This window comes from Bos taurus, chromosome 9 (assembly GCF_002263795.3).
Source record: "Bos taurus isolate L1 Dominette 01449 registration number 42190680 breed Hereford chromosome 9, ARS-UCD2.0, whole genome shotgun sequence".
NCBI lineage: Eukaryota > Metazoa > Chordata > Mammalia > Artiodactyla > Bovidae > Bos > Bos taurus.
The window spans coordinates 101,981,051-101,998,088 of record NC_037336.1 but is presented as its reverse complement, the minus strand read 5'-3'; the positions used below and the strand labels follow the sequence as shown (position 1 = coordinate 101,998,088).

Here is a 17,038-nt window from a genome sequence, read left to right as displayed (position 1 = left end):
CATCTCTGAGCTCCCCCTCCAGCCTCTGCCAAACAGGCTCTCAGAACCTCCATCCCCAGCTGCACAACCCTTTCCTGGCCTCCCCCCGCCCCATAATCTGTGCTCATTTCCCGTCTCCCTGCCCCTTTAATCGCCTCCCTTCAGCTCCTGGGGCCCAGGCTTCCTGGTTTTCTCTTTCAAATACTGGGACTAAAAGTCTGACACATTCATCTACCTGCAAAGTCTGTCTCCATGGCTTCCTCTCAGCTCACGGGCAGGTCTCCGCCCGTCCGTCTGCAGGGAGGTGAGGTTTGCAGACGGAAAAGGCAGGACGAGTTCTCGGGTGGTGCTGCGTCCGCCGCCTCCAGACTTCTGGCCAAGCGTCGGGGTGACCCAGCTACTGGGGGAGAGCCTTGTGCGCCGCAGGGTAGCCCCTAGTCCCGGAGACATGGTGGGCCCTCCACAGGGCCGTCACCAGTGCCGCGCTGGGTCCATGACCAGTTACATGGCTTCCTCATCCCGTCCTCATGGCTGGGTCACTGGGTTTATCTTTCCTGACCTCTGACCCAGGGGTTCAGCCTGAGGTGGAGCCTGGTCATCCGCATTTTGGAGAGCTCCCCAGCGTTGGAATGTGTAGCTGGCGGGAGTCGAGCACTGGTTTTAAAGTCATGTCACATCGCTGCTCTTGCAGCAGCTCACCCACTTAGCTGGCTAACAGCATATAAAGTACATTTTTGAAAAGAATTTCTAGGAGTAAGCCTCACTTATTGTCGTCACTGCAGCTCATGACAAGTGACATCACGGGATCCCACTGTCCCCTGGACGCCATGAAGCAACACGAAAATAGTAGCAACTCCACTGACACTCGGCCAAACAGCCGAGTGAAGCGCCGGCCGCTGTCTGCACCGCTCGGCCCCTGTCCCATACCCGCCCCCCCCCCACCCCTCAGTCTCCAGCACCCTGCCCCAGGGGCCTGGCCTCCCCTGCAGGCCTCTGCCCTCTGACACCTGCAGACAGCGCCTGTGGCTGCCAAGGACTGTGCCCCGGCTCTCGGCTGTCACTCACCCGCCCCTGGACCGGCCTCTGTCTCCAGCATCACCTCCCATGGGGAGCAGCCCCCGCCTCCACTCACCTGCCGGCTGCCCCAGACTAACCCGTGCCCAGCCACCACTTCCAACAGGCACCCGCCCCTGGACAGGGCTCTGTGTCCAGCATCACCTCCCATGGGGAGCAACCCCTGCCTCCACACACCCGCCGGCTGCCCCGGCCTAACCCGCGCCCGGCCGCAGCCTCTGACAGGCACTGGCCCCATTGGCCTCGCTTCCGGGACGTCTTCCAGCCCTGCGCTCTCTGTGGCCTCCTGTGGCTCTTGACCTGACAACCATCCTTCAGAGAGTCAGACTCACACGCTGCTTCCTCTATTCACTACTGGCCAGCTCTGGCCACTGTTTTTCAACACCTTAGCCGGGCATGCTGGACCCTTGGTGAGGCAGTCCCGACTCATCCTTGCCCTCACCCCTTCTCTCCCCAAAATACAATATAAAGTTCCCCAAGTACAACATAAATTTATAAACATATTGCATATAAATATAATCTCTGCGCCTCCACAGTGATCGCTGGCTTTATCAAAAGTCCTTTCCTCCCCCTGTGCTCAAAATTCACCTCAGATGCCTTTTCTCAGGGGCACTCTTTCAAAACTGCCTTGCTCCCCCCAGGCAGAGACCCTTCCGCAGAGGGTCCAGCGCTTCCTCCCACGCAGGCACGCGAACCACCGCCCGTTTCACCAGTCTGTCTGTCTCCTCTCCAGCCGGGACAGTGGGGATGGAGGCAGATCCCACAGCAGGAGGAGCCTGGGTCTGTGGCAGCAGTCAGCAGTTCGCCTGTTCCCCGTCTCCCTCGCCGGGGCTCAGCGCCCCGGGCCCGGGGAGGCGGGCAAGAGGGAGGCGCCTGTCTGTCCCGTCTGTCCGTCTGGGGCCGGGGACCAGCGTGCTAGCATCACCTGGACCACGAGGCCGAGCGGCTGCGCGGCGCCCCCTGGCGGGCGGGGCGGGCGCCGACCCGCACCTGAGCTCCCCAAGAGATGCTCCCACCGCAGGTGACGCCCACCTCCCTCTGGCTCCAGGAACCGCGTGTTATTTCTGTCAGAACATCCGTCCGACTGTCACGCAGCGCTCCTTCACCTCTGCTTCCTCATTTCCTTACAAAAAATAAAACAAAAAAGCCGCAAGAGGGCTTCCCCGGTGGCTCAGACAGTAAAGAATCTGCCTGCAGCGCGGGAGACCTAGGTTCTATCTGGCTCTCGAGTGAGTGGCTGGAGGAAAGCAAAGATCTGAGGTCTCAACACTGGCATTTTCCAAGGTTTAAACATCAGGATGAGGACGAGGAGCTGGGGGAGTGACCAGGGAGGCTGGCTGAGCGGGGCTGCAGGGTCCAGACGGAGACCCGGCGTTGGTGGGACGAGGGTGAGGCGGCCGCTGACTTGGCGGTCTTGAGGCTGCTGGTGTCCATGATCGCAGAGACTGGGCGGACTTGGAGATGAAGATGGGAGCACAGTGGCTCAAAGAGAAGAGAAGTGTAGACGGTGGGGTCTCCAGCCCCACCCAGAAGTTTTCTCCAGAGAAGAGGCCACGGCTCCAGCATGGCCCTGGGCACAAGGGTCATTATGTCACCAAAACTGAGGTCCAGCTGCTCGTGGGTCAAAAATCAGAAAACAGACAAGGTTGGTGAAAAGGAAAGTCTCCTTTATTCTGGATGCTGGAAACCAGGGGGGAGTGTGACTCCTGTCCAAAGGCCAGCTCCCACTCCTACTGACGGTCAGTGGGCAAGAGCTTCTAAGGCGGAGTTTCAGGGTATATAGATGGAAGGAGGAGGCTACATGCAGAACAGCAGTCAGCTCTGGCAGTCACTGGTGGTCTGAGCAGCAGCATCTTGACTGTTTTAAGAACAATTAATCTTCAGTACAGGGTTCCCTAATGGCTCAGTGGTAAAGAATCTCCCTGCCAAGCATAAGACGTGGGTTCGATCCCGGGGTTGGGAAGATCCCCCAGAGAAGGAAATAACAGCCCACTCCAGTATTCTTGCCTGGGGAATTCCATGGACAGAGGAGCCTGGCAGGCAGAGTCAGATACAAGCTACTTGGGGGTGGGGACCATAACGTTGAAATATTTGGGGGTTGGGAAGGACAGGACTTTAGATGATTCTAGATCGAATTCCTCCTGTGCAATTGATGAGAAAAGCAGGACTAGACAGCAAGGTTAGTGATTAGTCCTGGACCACACAGCTAGTTAATCGAAGAAACGGTACTATAACCTGGTTTCGTAAGTTACTGTTGAGGATGTTTTTCTACTAAAAGGCAAGAGAGTGATAAAGAATTCCCAATGCTCTCCAACTGAGATAGATGCTCAGTTTTTGAACTTTTTATTGAAGTGCAACGTAAAGACAGAAAAGGTACAATTACATGTGTACAGTTTGGTGAATTTTCACAAACAGAACACACCGACGTAACCCGCACCCAGACCAAGAGACCAACCAGCGCCAGCGTGGCCCCGGGGACGCGTTGCCATCACCTCCTCCAAGGGCGACAGCTCCCAAACCATAGGCTGATTTTATGTGCTTGCTCACGTGTGATCCTCTGAAGTTTTTCTTACAAGAGTATCTTGTTCATGTAAGTGCTTCAACAGTACTTAAGTGATGATGGTAATTAACAGCAGTCCATTCTCAATAAATGCTTACCATCCTTCCAATGAGCCAGGCAGGACCCAAGTTTCGATTTCCCATGCATTTTAACTGGCAAAGTGTCAGCAGTGTGGTTACTGGTTGGCACGTTCTTTGGGGTCCAGGAAAGACTTCCACATTCCCATAATCATGCTGCTTTCCCTGCCTGCCTCCCTCAGGCTTGGTAGATGGGGTTGCTTTTCTATTGACCACCTCGGGCAAGGGTCTTGGGGATGGAACTGGGGTATAACAAAATAGTGAAAATTCTATTACGGATTCAGAGTTTCCTTGGACTCCGTGAAAATTCTAGATTTTAAACATCATAATACATCCAGCTTCCTCCTGATCCTCTCAGAGGGCAGAATGTACAATAAGACTGTCTGGTTGCAGAGAACAGACTTGCGAGCTTGAGGGTGAGTTTAGCAGACGCTGTAAACAGTGGATGCTTGTGAGGTCCACGAAACTGGTGAGAGAAAGCCTCAAAGGGTTTGGCGTGGAGCTGGGCAGACGGCAGTCCTGGATCAGCCCTGCCCTGGAGCGCGGACACCCCTTTGAGTCGGTTTTGCATGTGGGCAGTGACCAGGAGGCACTCACTGAGCCATCCTGAAGCCTTCCCATGTCTGAGGAGGCCCAGGGTCCTCTGGAGAACTCAAGCCATGGAGAAAACTGAGCCCAGTGAGAAATGATCAAAAGGAGGCCAAACGTGGAAAAGACAGTTTGGAGAAACGCATGTTCTCATTTGGAAAAGGACAATCACTGTCATCAGATAAGCGCCCCCTGCATTTTCCTTGCTGTTCATGGGTCCTTAGCAACCACCTCTCATCGGAACCATCACCTCCTTTCCCAGCCCCGACACTCAGCGGGGCACTCAGCATCAAACTCTAGAAGCTCAAGTGACCATCTCGAACTGAACGGAACATCTGCAACTGTTGATCCAACTCAGACAATTCAGGTCCAGACGCCTTCACTCCAGCCCAGAGGCCTCCCCCGGCATGCACGTCCCTGACATCCTCCCAGGCCTGCCCGCGCCTGCTGTGCCTCAAGACAGTCAGCCGAAGGACTTAATTACTCTTGGTTTTTAGAAAATTTACCAAGTGGGTGGCTGGAGGACTGTAATGAATAATAACAAGTGAACACAACAAATCGAAAAAGAAAGATGCCTTCTAGGCTCCATACAATGACCGATTTTATTCTTGATTCGCCAACTAGAAAATCTGCAGTGATTCCCTTTTGCTTGACACCACTCAGCCGACGTCTTCAGCTGCCGGGATGTGCAGCGTTTATACAGTTACGCGAAGCAGTTTATTGGTCCTGAGTGGTTATAACCGGGCCTGTAATGAGGTAGGTGATGGGGAAACGGTACACATTAACAGTGAGGTGATAACAGGCCGGAACCTGAAGGGGCTGAGTAGAGGGTTTCTGTGCGAGGCCCCGGCTTCGAGACGGCTCTCTCGGGTTGAGGGCTAGAGTCCACAGGCCTGGCCCACAGGCCCCAGAAAACGGGGCGAGACTCTGGGGCAGCGTTCAGCCTTCCTGGAGGGTGCGTCCACCTGGCGTCTGCTGTGGCTTCAGTGGATAAAAAAGGCTTACTTTGGAAATGCAGATGTTTTATGTAGAAATAATATTTGTTGTGGTCCCACTAGAGTAACGCCCAGGAGATCCCCAGGGGCCTACCAGAGGCGCCCACCGCCTCTTCTCTGAGTCCTCAGGAGTGTCATTGATGGGACCACTCGGCCTCGGCCTTCATGGTCTCCTGCAGGGAAGGAAGCCCTCCAGAGTGTGGGTGAAGGAAGCTGGGGGCCCACACCCTGACCAGGCCCTGAGCCCTCGGCCTGCGTGGTCTGGAGGGAGGGAAGCCTGGGGCCCCCACCCTGACCAGGCCCCCAGGGTTTGTGAGGAGAGCAAGCCGCATCACCAGTGACCCACACACCAGCGTCCGGTCCTGCACCTCTCAGCTGGGCTCTGCAGCTGCCAAGGGAAGACCCCAAACCCACCCCCGGATCAGGGCCTGACGACACAGCGTTCCGTTCCCACTTGGTGCCCAGCGTTTATATGCAGCCAGTTCAGGGGCCATCGCACCCACACCTGGACATCGCAGCCACGCCTGGACATCAGCCACGCCTGGAGGGTGGCCCCTAAGTGCGCCGGCACCCAGGACCTGTCCTCCTCAAGGTGCTGGGTCCAGGGTCACTAGGATCGGTGAGCAGACATCCTGTCCTGCTGGCATAGCAGGCGGATTCTTTACTGTCTGAGCCACCAGGGAAGCCTGGGACATGGTAGAATTTCCATTTCCAGTCTGTCCCCTTCCAGCAGCATTTATGAACCATGAACACATTCTAGGGAGGCTGGGCCCGAGAGGTGTTTGGAAGTGGCCTTTGCTTTCAGGAAACTGAAGGATTTAATGATAAAATAGACTTCCTTACAATTAACACCAAAACTGGCACATGGGTGCTGTTTGAGAATAATGAAAAATTGTTCTGGGTTTAAACGATGCCAACTTTTCCTAAAAAGAACATGTACGTATGTAGTACATAGGAAGTCTTTTAAAAAGCTATTATTGAAGTATAGTTGATTAACAATATCAGTTTCAAGTGTAAGAAGGAACTCTTAAGTTGGCTGACTTAAAACATAGGACAAATCAGGGACTTCCCTGGTGGTGCAGTGGTTAAGCCTTCACCTTCCAACACAGAGGTTAGGATTCAGTCCCTGGTTGGGGAGTTAAAATCCTACATGCCTTGGGGCCAGTAAACCAAAACATAAAAGAGAAGGAATATTGTAGCAAATTCAATAGACTTAAAAGAGTAGGGCAGGTAATATATAGGGAATTTGTTTAGTGTGAGAGGCACTCCGTGTTTCTATAAATTATAAACCATGACTGAAGTCTGTAGACTAAGCATCAGGAAAGGGGGATAAACAGGATGGTGACGTCTCTAAGACAAACGGTTGAGGTTGACTCGCCCCCATAAACTGGCTTCTCCATCCAGAAAAATTACGCTGGAGCCTCCAGCTAGTGCTCATTCCCGTTCGATAAAAATGGAAGTTTTTTTAAAGTTTAACGAACTTCTCAACTTGAAAATCGCTGTGCTAAGCCGTGTGAAGTGTCAGCTGTGGGTAGAGATTCTACCTGCACACCAAGGTGGCATTTTAAAATATACTGACTGTGACTAATGCTAAGCCGTGTGAAATATCATCTGTGGGTACAGATTCTACCTTCACACCAAGGTGGCATTTTAAAATACACTGACTGTGTGACTGAAGGTAATGCTATTAATAATAAGAAAGAAAAGGAAATCCCATTGTCTTAAGAGACGCATGAAAGTGAAGGCTTTGTAAAGGAACTCTCCAGTAATTCCCAAAAAAGGCGGGGAAAAGATTTTTGGATTTAACTTTTCAAGTTGAAGTTTCAAGGCCTTTCTGCAGAAATACAGTTTTATGACTTGCATCTCGTGCACATACACTCTGTAAACAGGCTCGTCGGTCATGTCCACTGACCGACGTTTCTTATGGAACCAGACTCTCCACTTGGGTGAATCAGGGTCGCCTGAGAAGGTCCCTCTCCCCGCCCCCACACCTTCCCTCTCTCAGTTCATTGGCCAATGAAGGGCATGGTGTTAATTAGATGGTTTAATAATTTAGTGGGATCTCGTTCCCATGGAAGCAGCCCCGGGGGCAATTTGTCCTTTAAGCAGTGAAAGTGCTAAAAAAACTGTGGGGTGGGGGAAAACTAACTCCCAGTTCTTTGCTAAGGGTCTACTTTGGGAGGAAGGGAGCATGAGAGCTGGCAGTCTGACGGGCCCTGGGGGCCAGCCCTTCCTAGGAATGCTTGTGCATTGACCGGTCTTTCGGGAGAAGCAGTGGGCCCACAGGGGCATCCCGGGAGCTGTGATTCCGGCCATGACAGAAGTGCTGTCTGGCTGATTCCCATCCCCAGAACCCATTGTGTGCTGGGATATCAAGGTCTGGGAAAGAGAAGCTTCCTTTATGGCCAGGACTATGTGTGACCAGGGCTAAAAGTGAAAGTCGCTCAGTCGTGTCAGACTCTTTGCGACCCCATGGACTATACAGTCCACTTCTCCAGGCCACAGTACTGGAGTGGGCAGCCTTTCCTTCTCCAGGGGATCTTCCCAACCCACAGATGGAACCCAGATCTCCCACATTGCAGTAGATTCTTTACCAGCTGAGCCACCAGGGAAGCCCAAGAATACTGGAGTGGGCAGCCTTTCCCTTCTCCAGGGGATCTTCCCACCCAGGACTCGGGCCGGGGTCTCTTGCGCTACAGGCAGATTCTTTATGAGCTGAGCTGTGACATCACGAGACTGGAATTATGCTCACGACCTCCTCTGTGTCTGGAATCATCTTGCTCCTGGGCCAGCTTGTGCTCTGACAAAGTCAGCGTGTTACCTCCCACGGAAGACGTGGGACTCGGCGTGTCTGAAACGTCAGTCTCGGGGAGCCTGTTCCAAGGTTCCCTAGGCCTTGAGGCGCTCTAGTTCACACAGCTGAGTTCACGGCTGGTTCCGGCCCTGTGTGCTTGATCGTCCGTCCAGTTGAGGGCTTTTCATCTCAGGGACCGGGCAGCAGTGGCGTGGGGCACACACAGAGGACGCTGGCCTTGGCTGCTGCGGGGTCTGTGGAGCTCACAGCTCCCCAGAGCTGAGGGGGCTGCTGCCCGCCTCCTCCTCCAGGGACAGAGACCCACCCCTGGCTTCCATCCTCGGGGCCGGGACCCCTCTCCTTGGGGTTGCTGGCTTGGGAGCATTCCAGGATGTACCAGTCTCCAAGGGACTCTCTATGACCCACGTCCCTCCTCCCACAGAAGGGCCTCAGAGTTTGTCTCCAACCTGTTTTTCTTATTTAAATTAGAGTCTAGTTGATTTACAGTATGGTGTTAGTTTCAGGTGTACAGTGAAGTGATTCGGTTATATACACACACATATATATATCCACTCATTTTCAGATGCTTTTCCCACATAGGTCGCTGCAGAGCATTGAGCAGAGTTCCCTGAGCGGAGCAGTACGTTCCTATCGGTCGTCTATTTCATATGTAGTAGCGTGTGTATGTTAACCTCAGCCCCCAGATTACCGCTCCCTCCACCGTAACCATGTCTGTTTCTACATCTGTGGCTACTTCTGTTTTGTAAATAAGTTCCTTTGCACCGTCTTATTTAGATTCCACATGTAAATGACATTATATAGTATTTGTCCTTCTTTTTCTGGCTTGTTTCGCTGAGTGTGACAGTCTCTAGGTATACCTATGTTAACTACAAATAGCACAATTGAGTTTCCTCCCAGGGATGAGTAATGCTCCACTGTATGTATGTATCACATCTTTGTCTGTTGATGCGCATCCAGGCTGCTCCCATGTATGTATCACATCTTTGTCTGTTGATGCGCATCCAGGCTGCTCCCATGTCTTGGCTATTATAGGCAGTGCTGCAGTGAACACTGGGGGTGCACGCACCTTTTCAAGTTAGGGTTTTCTCTGGAACTCTGCCCAGGAGTGGGACTGTGAGATCATATGGTCACTCTATATTTCACTTTTTAAGGAACCTGTTCTCCACAATGGTTTCACCAATTTGCATTCCAACTAACAGTGTACCTTTCTCCAAACACACCCTCTCCAGGATTTACTGTTTGTAGATTCTTTGATAATGGTCCAACCTATTTTTAATCCCTACACACATACCCTACACATATTTTTTTTAAATTCAACTATTTGCTGCTGTCAGCACCTGTGAAAACAAGGCAGGATAAACACATTTCAAGAAGCTCCAGAAGGACTTTTATTCAGGAGAAAAAGCTAAAATATGCATTTAGTTTCTCAGTGAAATTTTAGTAGAAAAGTGGATGCTTAACTGAAACGGGGTCCGAGACTGTGTGTGCACCCCCCGGGCAGCCTGCCAGGACTCGGCCTCCTTAGACGACGTTCCCCCAATCACCCCACCCCAGGATGAGCCATGGCCTCCTGGGCTCCCCGGTGGGAGCAGACCCAGGCTGACAGAGCTGCCTGGGAGCAGCGTTTCTCATTTCTGTTCTCCTCCAGCTTCTCTGACCACCCCCTGCACAGGCTGGGGAAGGCTGGCTCCAGCCTCTGAGCCCTGATTCCAGGTGAAGTGGGCTCTGGTCAGAACACACCTTCCTCTCTCGAGCCTCTGAGAGGTTTACTCCCAAGGTGGGAGAAGGCGGAGCTGCCAGAACGTGGACACCAGCCCAGCTGGTTTGTCTGACTTGGTTTTCTTACGCCAGTTTTGTGAGATGCTACCATTAGCACGGCACACACAGCTGAAGAGGGCATCCTGCTCAATAACGGCAACTTTCTCGGAGATAGAAAAGAAGATTTTCAACTTTGTTTAATCCAGCTTCCATCATTATTTGAGCCAGCCTCACCCCTGCCATGCACGCACACAAGTGTACACACAGTTACACACACACACGGCTTGAAATACGTATTAATACCATTGAACACAGTTTGAGAACATCACAATCAGTTCCAAAGACTGAATTCTGTACCAGCCACCACGGTGCATGAATTCTACACGTTCCAGGTCAAAGCAGCAACGGTGCTGAAGGCGCGCACACTCGTTTTGTTGACTCTGCTCTGTTCACAAGTCTTTTGCACCCTCGTTTGGAAGCCCCTTCCTAGCCGGTTGCAGCCTTGATAGCAGAGGCAACCCACGCCCTACAGGTGGCTTCAGTTCCGAAACAAGGTCACTTGGCAACAAGCATCTCCTTTCCTCCTCGACAACTTCTCGCAGCTTCAAATACGGAGAAGAAGGTGGGTGGGCAAGTTGAGTCTCCCCACCCCTTCCTTCCTTCCCTCCCTCCTTCCATCCTTCTTTTTTTCCTTCTTTTGTTGATGAAAATTCAATTAACCATCAAGTTAGGAAGAAGAAGAAAGGGAACCTTTTTGGAGCCGAATTGAGGACTATAACCCAAGAAGTAGAGGCTCAGAATGCTCAGAGAACCAAGGCACAGTCGTGTGTATTTGAGACAAGAATTGTACATCATGACAACACACTGCTACTTTACATAAAGTTCACCAAGGAGCCACAGTCCAAGTAAACATACAGGGCACACAGCAAGTCTCCATGGCCCTCGACAGAGCTGGGAAAGAACACTCTGCTTTTATGAAGTTTCACTGCTAATGTCAGAAGGAAGTACTTTTATGAAGTTTCACTGCTAACGTCAGAAGGAAGGAAAAACTGACCTTTCTGGTTGCCCAGGCCCTCCCGTCTTTGAGGAGCTCTGGTTAACATGTAATGCGGTGCACACGGCCCAGACACACACACGCACGGAATTTTATGCTTAATGTTTTTCTTGTCCTGCCTTAAAATAATAAATCTTATTTTATCACTTTCTTTCTTCTTCCCTTCTTGCCTTCCTTCCTTTCTTGTCCAGACTGGCTGCCCTGAAAATAGAGTGCATGTCACATTTACTCCTGTTCCATCAATCGGAATCTCCCAAACGCCACAGAATTTCCAGCAAATAAATTTTTGTCACTTTACATGATTAATTATGCATGAGTGATACAAATATGGTCAAAGAAACGTCAAAGTGGCCTGAACTTGGAATTTTTGGTGAGAACATAGGACTTTGGAATACTGACGTTTTCTCCCAGAGGCTGTGACTATTTTCACCTTTTTTCTAGGTCATACCAAAGCCTCAAGCTTCATCATCAGTTTTGGTTTTTCTCATAAATGATCCTTTTCTCTTTCTTTGAAAGTTTAGAAAAATGCTGAATCTTCACTTTCTGTTTCTCTTGTAAAATGTGAGGTGCAATCCTCAGACAACCATTGCTATCACAGAATGAGTTTTTAAAAACTCCAATTTTCTTTCTCAACTCTTTCTTGCAAATGAGCTGATATTTGAACAAACCGGGGGCCTCTGAAACACTGCCAGGCCCTGGCAGTATGAGGTGGGCCCTAGGAGATGGTCACAGGGGCCCGGCCCAAGTTCCTGAAACTTCTCAGGCCAAGACCCTGGCTAATCTCATAACACCACTGTTCCCAGCTTTTTACACATGCTCAGATTCACTTAACTGTAGAAACTTGGCCATTTTTGCTCTGAAGAGTGCTCGCTTTGTAGCCAACAGGGTCCACCGTGGCTCTGTGGAAGTGTGGCGGTGTCCCTGAAAGCACATTTAACTAGTTCTCGTAGAAAGAGGTGCGCCAGTGAGCTCCGAGGAGAAGAGCGTGGGGACAGGTGGGGCTGGGTCTGTAGGCAGCAGAGACGGACGCGTTTGTGCAGAGGCAAGTGTCAGCAAGAGCGGATGACGTCCCGGAGGGTACAGACCACAGGTGACCTCCGGACCCGGACTCCTGGGTGAAATCTCCACCAGGTGGCCATCAGTCCACCCAACCTCCTTTCTAACAGTATATTTTATTTTTTATTATTGACGTATAGTTGCTTTACTTCCTTCCCTGAAGTTGGGGCTTCCCTCATAGCTCAGTTGGTAAAGAATCTGCCTGCCATGCAGGAGACCCCAGTTCAATTTCTGGGTTGGGAAGATCCACTGGAGAAGGGATAGGCTACCCACTCCAGGATTCTTGGGCTTCTCTGGTGGCTCAGCTGGTAAAGAATCTGCCCACAATATGGGAGACCTGGGTTTGATCCCTGGGTTGGGAAATCCCCTGGAGAAGGGAAAGGCTATACCCACTCCAGTATTCTGGCCTGGAGAATTCCATGAACTGTATAGTCCATGGGGTCACAAAGAGTCGGACACAACTGAGCGACTTTCACTTCACTTTATAATTGCTTTACAATGTTGAGTTTCTGCTGCACAGCAAAGTGACTCAGTTATGTGTGTGTGTGTGAGTCGCTTCAGTCGTGTCAGACTCTGCAAGTGCATGGACTGTAGCCCGCCAGGCTCCTCTGTCCATGGGATTCTCCAGGCAAGAATACTGGAGTGGGTTGCCATTTATGTATGTTTGTTAATCCCAAACTCCCTCTCCATCCCTTCCATTATTCCCTTCCTCTAACACTTTTCTGGTCATCCATTTCTAGAAAAGAAAACCTTATCAGATGGCCGAAGATGAGCCTCCAGGGGCCAGTCTGAAGCCCCTGGTGTTCCGGGTGGACGAGACCACCCCCGAGGTGGTGCAGAGTGTCCTCCTGGAGCGCGGCTGGAGCAAGTTTGACCAGCAAGAGCAGAACATGGAGGACTGGAACCTCTACTGGAGGACCTCCTCCTTCCGGATGGCCGAGCACGTCAATGTCAAGCCCTGGCAGTGCCTGAACCACCACCCGGGCACCACCAGGCTCACCAGGAAGGACCTCCTGGCCAAACACCTGCAGCACATGGAGAGGCTGTACGGCGCCCCGCTGTATGAGTTCCTCCCCCCCACGTTCGTCATGCCCCACGACTACAGCAAGTTCGTGGCTGAGTACTTCAAGGAGAAGCAGGTGCTGGACGCCAAGCTCAGCTATTGGATTTGCAAGCCCGCAGAGCTCTCTCGAGGACGTGGAATCATCATTTTCAGTGACATTAAAAACCTGATCTTTGCCGACACGTGCATCATACAGAAATACATCTGCAACCCTCTACTTGTCGGGAGATACAAGTGTGACCTCCGCGTCTACGTGTGCGTCACTGGCTTCAAGCCGTTGACCATCTACATTTATCAGGAAGGCCTGGTGCGCTTTGCCACAGAAAAGTTTGACCTTGGCAATCTGCAGAACAGCTATGCTCACTTGACCAACAGCAGCATCAACAGGTCGGGGGCCTCGTATGAGAAGATCAAAGAGGTGGTGGGCAGCGGCTGCAAGTGGACCCTCACCCGCTTCTTCTCGTACCTGCGGAGCTGGGACGTGGACGACCTGCTCCTCTGGCAGAAGATCAACCGCGTGGTGATTCTCACCGTGCTGGCCATCGCGCCCTCCGTGCCCTTCGCGGCCAACTGCTTCGAGCTCTTAGGATTCGACATCCTCATCGACGACAACTTGAAGCCGTGGCTGTTGGAGGTCAACTACAGCCCGGGCCTGTCCCTCGACTGTTCGGCAGACGTGTCCGTGAAGAGGAGGCTCATCCACGACACCATCGAGCTGATGCACTTACACAGTCTCAGAAATGAGCGGAAGGAGAGCTGTAGTGCTGCAAACGGAAGTCCCGGCGTCTCCCTCGCTCGGAAAGACAGAGGTCGGGGCCGCGACCTTCCTCACGAGTCCTTCTCGCAACCCGGGAGCAGAAGAGCGTTCAGTAAGGACGGAACTCCTGGGGAGAAAGGGGTCACAGCGTGCCCTGAAAACCAGCACACCTGCCAGCCCCAAGCAGTGCTGAGCAGGCAGGAGGTACGTCCGCCGACGAGGGAGCCTCCCAAAGCCAAGCCGAAGGCCAGGGCCAGGCACCTGGCCCTCAAGACGCTCATCCCCCGCGTGTCGCTCATCCAGGCCCACGGCCGGGAGAAGGGCCTCTCCCTGTGCGTGCAGCCGGACAGTAGCTGGGTGCCCGGTCCCCAGGCAGGCAACTTTGTTCTCATTTTTCCTTTCAACGAAGCTACTTTTGGAGCGTCTAGGAACGGACTCAATGTCAGGAGGATAATTCAAGAGCTCCAGAAACTAACGCATAAGCAGTGTTCTCAAGCGGCAGAAGAGAAAACAAAAAGAAAATAGCATGACTTCTTGAAAAGCAAGAATTCCTCTGCTGGGGAAGGCGAGTGGTTCTGTGCCCACCTCAGTTACTTCCCTGGGATTAGAGCTGTCGATTCGTACATAAATATAAAACTCACAGCAGAGCACGCGCGGGTGTGGTTCCGTTCCATCACATCACCGGTCTCTGCTCGAATCTCTCAGAAGAACCACACGACCCTTACCTGTACTTGGAAATGCCTCATTACAGTTATACTGTGCATTTTTAACATGAAAAAACATTGTCTTTAAAAAGGTTCTTTGGTGAAAACAGTATAAGAAAGGCCAAGGGTTAGCTCTTTCTTTCTTAATAGACCATATTTTGTTCACAATTAGTCTTGTGAATGATCAAACATTCATCTAGAGTGACTTACTGAAAGCTTCCCCACAAACAGTCAAATGACTGTTCTTTATGGATCTTAGGCCCTAAATCAGACACTGTACCAAACATCTTCCCACCAGGGACGCCCATCAGCCGTATTTGAAAAGTGTCCCCTCTCTGCTGGTTTTACTACTGTTGGATTCCCCTCCAGCCCTGCAAAGTCCAAAACCTGCAGATTAGGCAAGTTACCACTCCTGCCCGATAGGAGAGACATAAAGCTCCAGTATTTACTGTAAACGCTGTGCTGAGGAGCCAGACACGAAGATCTCGTGCTGCATGATTCCATTTACACGAAATGCCCAGAGCTGGCAAATCCACAGAAATAGAAAGTAGGCTGGTGGTTCCCAGGAGTTGCTGGGGACGGGGAATGACAGCTAAATGACCGAGTTTCCTTTTGGGACAAAAATTTCCAGAAGTAGAGCAGTGATGGTTGCACAACATGTGTAAATGTTTATAAATGTGCTGAATGTCCCTCATGGTAAATTGCATCTTGTGCTTGTTTTACCACAATAAAAAAAGTTAAAGCAGGAAAAAAAAGAGACAAGATTAAATTATTGAGAGTCGGGATGCATAGCGCGTGCTGCAAGTATCGAGAGCCAAATGCAAGGAAGTAAGGACTCGGGGTTTTCCTGGCGGCCCAGCGGTGAAGACTCCACACTTGCGGTGCAGGGGACACAGATTCGATATCTGGTCAGGGAACTAAGATTTCACATGCCTCGCAGCTGGGCTTAAAAAGGAAGTGAGAAGCGTCCATTTCGAGGTAACGATGACTTCCTGTCTTGGGTGCGCGTGGAGGGGCTTCTGAAACGACCAATAACATTTTATTACTTCACCTGGACGGTTGAGAGGAAAAGGCTGAAGGAAGGGGAAAAAATTACAGCAGGGTTAGTCCCGACGCTGCGACGCATCTCTTATTCACTGCCTGATTTCAGGCATCTGTCCTTTATTGCCCCCGCCTTGTTCCAGGAAAGATCGGAAGGAGTCGAGAAGATAAGTGCATCAAGGTGGTTTTGAGCTACATGTCAGCCAGGCTTCCCGGGTGGTGCTAGTGGTGAAGAACACTGCCCCCCACGCCTGCCGATGCAGGAGATAGGAGAGACATGGGTTCAATCCCTGAGTCAAGAAGACACCCTGGAGAAGGGAATGGCTGCCCACTCCAGTGTTCTTGCTTAGAGAATCCCATGGACAGAGGAGCCTGGCGGGCTGCAGTCCATAGGGTCACAGAGTGAGACATGACTGAAGTGACTTAGCATTCCTCAGCCGGGCTCCTATATTACGTCTGGCAAATAAAGACAGGAGCCTTTTCCGCAAATGTCCAGGTCATCTGATGAGACCAAAGCATGCAACATCCATCACTCAAAAACCAGACATCTCAGTCTCCCTCAGTGTTTGAAATGCTGGCTTCTCTATTACAAGCCAGGTTTTAACGACTCTTTAGAAGTGAACATGAATCTTACACAGGTGAGCAGAGCATGTGTTATTAACAAAAGATGCTCTTGTTTGTCGGAGAAGGCAATGGCACCCCACTCCAGTGCTCTTGCCTGGAGAATCCCAGGGATGGAGGAGCCTGGTGGGCTGCAGTCCATGGGGTCACTAAGAGTCGGACACGACTGAGCGACTTCACTTTCACTCTTCACTTTCCTGCATTGGAGAAGGAAACGGCACCCCACTCCAGTGCTCTTGCCTGGAGGATCCCAGGGACGGGGCAGCCTGCTGGGCTGCCGTCTGTGGGGCCGCACAGAGTCGGACGCGACTGAAGCGACGCAGCAGCAGCAGCACAGCTCTTGCTGGTGCATTCAGAGTGTTTCGGGCTAGAATAGCCTTGGGCCATTCAAAAATCCCAAACCTGGGCTGTACGTATCTTATAGTAAAGGGTAGGCCAATTAAACTGAAATAGTAACAGACTAAGAATTTCAAAAGAGATAGGAGATGTAATTGCTCATTTCCTAGAATAGGCATCAGGAGCACCAATGTCGGGTGGGGTGGGGGGTGGGGTATGGGAGGAGAGAACACAGCATCTTGCTCAAGTGGAACAGCAAGCCCCAAGTCAGGAGACTGAGGAGTTCTCTAGAAATACGTGGGCCTCCACTCTCTGAGCGGGGAGGAGGCGTGCATTTCCCTGTTTCTTCACGAGGGACATCTGCAAACCTTGAGCAGAGCGCGTATGTCGGGCAGGGGAGCCCCTGAAAGGTGGGAAGGAGGCAGCCCACCAAGGACCCAGGAAACCCTGCGTGGGGGATGTCGGGGGCTCTTTTTGGCCTCATAGCCCCAAAACAACACACCAAAGGAGCGGGCAACCCAGAGAGGGAAGTGGACGCGGACCGAGGAGGCCCAGGCCTG

The 17,038-nt window shown here is 51.7% G+C and overlaps 1 protein-coding gene and 1 long non-coding RNA gene across 3 annotated transcripts; one reads left to right on the top strand and one right to left on the bottom strand.

Annotated features, from left to right (window-relative positions):
* Window positions 1-2,703: 2,703 nt before the first annotated feature.
* Window positions 2,704-3,888, bottom strand: LOC132346151 (uncharacterized). The gene is made up of 2 exons (XR_009495895.1): window positions 3,712-3,888; window positions 2,704-2,911 (listed from the first exon to the last, which is right to left on the bottom strand). It is a non-coding gene; the product is annotated as an uncharacterized lncRNA (long non-coding RNA).
* A 137-nt stretch (window positions 3,889-4,025) lies between these two features.
* On the top strand, window positions 4,026-14,421 carry TTLL2 (tubulin tyrosine ligase like 2). 2 transcript variants are annotated; one of them, XM_024996610.2, is made up of 2 exons: window positions 4,026-5,034; window positions 12,697-14,421. In XM_024996610.2, the coding sequence occupies exons 1-2, from the start codon at window positions 4,963-4,965 to the stop codon at window positions 14,299-14,301; spliced, it is 1,677 nt and encodes a 558-aa protein (XP_024852378.1). In that variant the 5' UTR covers window positions 4,026-4,962; the 3' UTR covers window positions 14,302-14,421. The 2 variants fall into 2 exon arrangements, with proteins under 2 accessions (XP_024852378.1, NP_001069261.1); NM_001075793.2 differs by lacking the exon at window positions 4,026-5,034 and adding an exon at window positions 5,610-5,892.
* Window positions 14,422-17,038: the final 2,617 nt, after the last annotated feature.